The sequence below is a fragment of the Aotus nancymaae genome, unplaced genomic scaffold (assembly GCF_030222135.1).
Source record: "Aotus nancymaae isolate 86718 unplaced genomic scaffold, 86718_ANA_hifiasm-v0.15.2.pri h1tg000059l, whole genome shotgun sequence".
In the NCBI taxonomy this organism is placed as follows: domain Eukaryota; kingdom Metazoa; phylum Chordata; class Mammalia; order Primates; family Aotidae; genus Aotus; species Aotus nancymaae.
This window is the reverse complement of record NW_026988473.1, coordinates 41,999,682-42,006,175: the sequence shown is the minus strand read 5'-3', so window position 1 is coordinate 42,006,175 and position 6,494 is coordinate 41,999,682. Positions and strand designations below refer to the sequence as shown.

The 6,494-nt window shown below is 43.3% G+C and overlaps 1 protein-coding gene across 1 annotated transcript; it reads right to left on the bottom strand.

The window, feature by feature from the left end:
• Window positions 1-307: 307 nt before the first annotated feature.
• SAA4 (serum amyloid A4, constitutive) lies at window positions 308-6,294 on the bottom strand. The gene is made up of 4 exons (XM_012456538.2): window positions 6,185-6,294; window positions 5,265-5,359; window positions 1,331-1,469; window positions 308-616 (listed from the first exon to the last, which is right to left on the bottom strand). Exons 2-4 carry the CDS (start codon window positions 5,353-5,355, stop codon window positions 454-456), a joined length of 393 nt encoding a protein of 130 aa, XP_012311961.1. The 5' UTR covers window positions 5,356-5,359; window positions 6,185-6,294; the 3' UTR covers window positions 308-453.
• Between the last annotated feature and the right edge of the window lie 200 nt (window positions 6,295-6,494).

The following is a 6,494-nucleotide window of genomic DNA, read 5'->3' as shown; positions in this document are numbered from 1 at the left end:
GAGGAAACTGATGGAAGGCTGCCCAGGGCTGTGCCAGAGCCATGACTCCAGCCACTCAGAAGCCCAGCATCATGGTCAGTGCTTTGCTGGCTTAGGCTTACTCAGGAGGAGAAGCTGGGGCCGAAAATGACCAGAGAAGCTTGGCTTGGGTCATGTGAGGAGTCTGCATAGTTACAGGCCAGCTGGGAGTTTTGGGGCCCCCTCATCGCAGGCTCATCTGCTATGGTGCTGTTTATCTTCCACATGGCCTCAGATGGCCATTATTCCCAGAGAGTCTGCCTCAGTGTTCCCAGTTTCCATCAACAAATTCAATTTAACAAACATTTATTGATCACCTCTAGGCGTCCTGTACCAGTTCCTGGGGACACAAAGCTCAATGACTCTGTGTCCCTGTCTTGGGGCAGAAGTGTGTGACTCACAGCCCAGTTCCCTGAGTGCAGAGGAGCAGGAAGCTCAGTATTTCTTAGGCAGGCCATCAGTTCTGAAGCGATTAGGGTCTTTGCCACTCCGGCCCCATTCTTCAGCTTTCTGGTTGGACGTCAAGTCTTCCAATACACTGCTGCTGTTTCCAGATAAATAGTAGTTTACAAATCTCTGAAGATAGTCCCTGCAACGGCTGCAACCCAAAGAAAGGAGACAGGAGATTAATCTCTTGACTCACCTGAAATCGCTCCACCTGCGAACTCCCTCCTCTCCTCCCACCCAAAGAATGACTGAAAGGAGGCTGGAAAAGTCACGAAAAGGGGAAGAAAACTATCAATCTTCGTGGGCAAAGGCCTAAGTCAGCTGATACTTTCTGCACTCTGCAACAGAGTGCTTTTTTTTTTTCTGAGACAGGGTCTCGTTCGTTCTGCTGCCCAGGCTGGAGTGCAGTGACTCGATCATGGATCACTGCAGCCTCAATCTCCTGGGCTCAAGGGATCTCCCACTTTAGCCTCCTGAGTAGCTGGGACTACAGGCTCATGCCACAATGTCTGGCTAATTTCTTTTATTTTCTGTAGAGATAAAGGTCTTGCTATGTTGCCCAGGTGGCTCTTGAACGCCTGAGCCCAAGTGATCCTCCCACCTTGGCCTCCCAAAGTGCTGGAATTACAGGTGTGAGCCCCTGCACCAGGCCCCTACTACAGTGTGCCTTTGAGACCTCTCCTCAGTTCTTACTTTCCCTTTGGGGGTGAGAGGAGACATGTCCTCACCAGGCTTGCTCTGACTCTGCCAGCCACTCATACTCCAGGAGTGTATGGAGGAGGAGAAAGAGCCACTGGTTCTCCTGACTCTCAAGCCGGATAGGCTCTGCTGGCCTCTCACTGGAATCCCCAGGAATCTGTGTTACCTGATCACTTTAGAAGCCCAGACACCCCCAGGTCCTCTTTGAGCAGCATCATAGTTTCCCCGAGCATAGAAATATCTGCCTGAATTTTGGTAATCAGATGTCATCAAGTTCCAATAGGCTCTGCACAAGTCCCCGGCTCCTGGAAAGAAAAGAAAATGACAAAAATGAACCTGATGACATACTGGAGAAGTGGAGAAATGGACATTTTCCACTGATTTCCAAATTTTGACCCTTGACACAAAAATCTTTTGAAATTATACGCGGAGATAAACATTCCTTCCTGTGAACAGCTTCCCTGAGTAACTGTAAGGAAGGTGCTTTCCATGGATTACATTGGATTGAATTGGTTGACAGCTGTCATGCCCTGGGCTACACCTTACACGGGTCTGTGTGTGCTGTGTACAAAGAGGGCATGGTCATGTGAGGAATGTCACAATGAAGAATGGTACTACAGATGAAGTGTGGTAATACAGGGACTATACAAGGGACGTGGTGAGAAGAGGAGCGGGTCACACATCTACCATGGCCCATAAGAAAATTACATCCTCACCAGCTCAGCGAGGACAACTCAGACCTGAATAAATCTGTTATGAGCATAAACGGCACAGGAAAACTGAGGGAATGGGCAGTATGTGGTGAGGTGGAATCACCTGAGAGAGCTTCAGAGGACCTGGACAGTCAGACTTACCATGAAGGGCCTGAATGTAAATGTTTAACTCTCTGCCCTGACAATTAAGTTTCAGTTTCCTCACTCTTCAATTAACGGAATCATACCCACCTCCCTGGTGGACTGAATGAGAAGATAAAATGAGGGAATGTACATAAAATGCCAAGCATATTGGAATACTTGATGCAAGTTGGATTCCTGTTCCTATTAGTGAAGGAATAAGATACCGCTATACACCCAATAGAATGACAACAATTTTTTTAAATGACAATATCAATTGTGAGCGAGGATGTGGAACAGCTGGAACTCTCATAATTGTTTTGGGTTTTGCTTTTGTTTTCTTTAGTCAGGGTCTCCCTCTGTCACCTAGGCTGGAGTGCAGTGGTATGATCATGGCTCACTGCAGCCTCGACTTCCTGGGCTCAAGTGATCCTCCTACCTCAGCCTCCTGAGTAGCTGGGACTACAGGTGCCTGATAACACACCCAGCTAATTTTTTTTTTGTAGAGATGGGGTCTCACTATGTTGCTAAGGCTGGTCTCAAACTCTTGGCCTCAAGTGATCCTCCACTTTAGACTCCCAAAGTGCTGGGATTATAAGCGTGGGCCATTATGCCCAGCTCTCATAATTGTTCATGGAAGTATAAATTGGTACAATTTTGGGAAACTGTTTGCCAGTATCTACGAAAGCTAAATTGACATATACCTTATGATTCTACACTTCCATTCCTGAGTATATAACCACAAGAGAAACGAGGCCTTATGTACACCAAAGTACGTGTACACCAATCTTTACTGCAGGTTTATCCATAACAGCCCAAAACTAAAAATGTCTAACTATCCAATAATGTAGGATAGATAAATGGTGATATCAGTATACAATGGAATACTATGCAGCAATGAAAAAGAACAAAATATTAATACACATGGCAAATGCTGTTATGTGTATTAATATGTTATAATGTTGAGTGAAACAAAACCAGGTACAAAAGACACTGCACAATTTTTTTATTCAAAGATCCAAGACAGGGAAGCTAATCAATAATGATAAGAATAGCAGTTAGCTTTGGTGAGGGTTGTTAATTGGAAGAGGGCATGAGAGACCCTTCCAGGGTGCAGGAAATATTTAGCATCTTGATCTGAGGGTGTAACATGGATGTTTGTATGTGTAAAAGCTCATCAAGCTATACAGTATACTATATGTAAGTTATACATAATTTTAGTTTTTTTTTTTTTTTGAGATGGAGTCTCATTCTGTTGCCAGACACCAGGCTGGAGTGCAGTGGCGCAATCTTGGCTCACTGCAACCTCCACTTCCCGGGTTCAAGCAATTCTCCTGCCTCAGCCTCCCAAGTAGCTGGGACCACAGGCATGCGCAACCATGCCCAGCTAATTTTTGTATTTTTTTTTTTTTTAGTAGAGACGGGGTTTCACCATGGTCTTGATCTCTTGCCCTTGTTATCCGCCCACCTCGGCCTCCCAAAGTGCTGGGATTACAGGCTTGAGCCACCGCACCCGGCCATAATTTTAGTTTTTAAAGAGATTAGTGGAAAAATAGATGTTTGAAGCAGGTCTAAGCCAGGAAGAGCTATAGAAAGTGTTTATCAGCGCCTGTGGTTGTTCAATCAATAAATATTTTTGAGTCCTGCTGTGGTTTACCTGTTTCAGACTTCTTTAAACCAACTCACTTGGAAAAAAGAAAAACTATGATGAATAGTTTTAATTATTATGTACTGTGTTCTATGGGATATTTCTCACTAATTTCATGTATTCTTTTGTGTTTGTAATTTTGTCAAATAGTTTATCTCTGGCAGGGCATAATGACCATTCTTTATCTGATGCATGCTCTATGTTCTTCTATGTTTTCCAGATTGATTAGCAAGAGTTTTCTCCAAGCAGCTGACAGATTCTGTCACTGGGTGACAGAAAAACCCAAGAGAGTTGTTCTCATTGGCATTGTGCTTAAAGTAAACTGGGGAGTTTTTCAAATGCTATTCCTAGTCCCACTTCACTTCTAAGATTCTGACTCAGTAACTACGAGAAGCAGCTCAGGGATATACTGTTTAAACAAACACACCCGGCCGATTTAAATGCTGGTGGGCCATACAACAAATTCTGAAATACACTGACCTAAGGAAAAAGATATTCTCTACTATGTGCAGAAAAACGTAGTGCCTGCTACCAAAACTCCTTAAAAACTGTTATTTAGAGAATATCATTTTTTAAAGCACAAAATGCTGAAACAAATGAAAATTTGTAAAGTTTCAATTGAAAAATTACAGAAAATTTAACTACAAAATTAATAACAGCACATTAAGTTCAAAGTATTGCAAAACCTGACAACATAATTTTCCTATTTTAACAACTAGACAATAAGATTCATTTCCTGGACAGGCACGGTGGCTCACCCCTGTAATCCCAACACTTTGGGAGGCCGAGGTGGGCAGATCACAAGGTCAAGAGGTCGAGACCATCCTGGCCAACATGGTGAAAACCTATCTCTACTAAAAATACGAAAATAAGCTGGGTGTGGTGGCACACATCTGTAGTCCCAGCTACTCAGGAGGCTGAGGCAGGAGAAGCACTTGAACCCAGGAGGCAGAGGTTGCCGTGAGCCAAGATCATGCTACTGCACTCCAGCCTGGTGACAGAGCAAGACTCAGTCTCAGAAAAAAAGAAAAAAAGATTAATTTCCCATCCAGAATCACAGAAGTCAGTTTCCCAGCCCTGTATCAGCCCTCCTGTGGCTAATCAGTAGGAATTTGCTCTTTTTATTTTATGGGTAGGAGTTAGGGCTTAATTTTCATGAGCTCTGCATCCCAAGCATTGGCCATTTGCTTGGATATAGGATGGGATTTCTCTGTGCAAGCACTATTCTTCTACTGTCTCCTAGGAATGTATCAATCTTGGAATATAATTGTGAACTCAGTGCGTTCCCAGAGGTGGATGAGCTGAATAAACATCATGCCCTGAGAAATCTGTCATCTGTAAATTTCCACAGTAGGAGATCACCCTCTGGAAGTCCTTTTCCTTCTGTACACCACACCAACAGTACAGGCTGGGCCCAAAACACCTTTAACCTGTGGTCTGGAAACCCCGAGGGAGGGTGATAAATCAGACCAGCCTAGAAGAAGAAACAGATACAGAAAACCATGCTCCTCCTCTGACCCCTGCGTGGCTTCTCTAAGGACCACTCACATCCAGTGAATGCATGGCCCCTGCTCAGAGTGAATCCTGGGGATATGCTGTCCACCCTCCAGAGTTCTTACCTTGGACAGCCTCCTTGAAAAATGAATACCAGCCTTCACTGCTGACTCCCATGACCAAGGAGCAGAAAACAATGCCTGTGAAAAGCCTCATTGTGCTGAAGAGAAAGAAAGAGTGGCAAAAAATCATTTAAACAAAACCCACGGATCTATGTTTCGAGGACTGAATTCCTTTTTTTTTTCTATTTTCTTTCTTTTCTTTTCTTTCTCTTTCCTTCCTTCATCCCTCCCTTCCCTTCCTTCCTTCTTTTTCTTTCTTTCTTTCTTCCTTTCTTTCTTTTTTCTGTTGCCCAGGCTAAAGTGCACTGGTATAATTAAGGCTCACTGCAGCCTCAACTTTCTGGGCTCAAGTGATCCTCCCATCTCAGCCTCCTGAGTAGCTAGGACTACAAATATGCACCATCACACCCAGCTAAATTTTTTTTTTTTTTTTTTTTTTTTTTTTTTGTAGAGACAAGGTCTCACTATGTTCAGCCCAGGCTAGTCTCGAACTCCTGGCTTCAAGCAATCTTCCCATCTCAGCCTCCCAAAGTGCTGGGATTACAGGCATGAGCCACTGTGCCAGCCAAAGGACTGAATTTGAAAGACTAATTCCCCATTTCCATTTGTTTATATTAGAATAAAAACTTTGTGAAAGATTGAAACGGGTTTTAAGAAGAAGCATAAACCCTTAATTCTCAGCCCAGATCTCTGGAAAGAATAAGAAGGTTCCAACGTGTTATTTGGTCTGTGGTCAATTTGTCACCCAATAAAGCCGAATAAAGTCAATCAAGAAGCATTTCCTGAGTTCCTACTCTCCACAGCACTGACCCCATAATGAGGTAGAAAGCACTATTTCTCTCCAATTGAAATCTGCCAATTATGTGAGAAAAGGATCTCAAAAGAGTCAAATAAGAGAAATTACTCCTTGGAAGAAACCTCACCTGTGGACCTTTCTCCAGCTGAAATCTCAGTAAAAGCAGAGCTGCTGGTACCTTCTAGCCATGGAACTATAGTTGATATCTCTGCTGGCTTTGGCATTAATGGGAGAAAGCTTTTAAATCCAACAACCTGCTTTGCCAAAGTACTTTTTGCTCAATTCTTTGGGCATTTTAATATTAACACATTGGGTAATAGTGTTTCCTTATCCAGAAGTAGTTTTCCAAATTGGGTCATCAAGGTATTTGTTTTCAGGCAGTTTTTCTTAATTGACATTTTTTTCCTCTTAGTTTCCTGTATTACAGAAAAGAATTG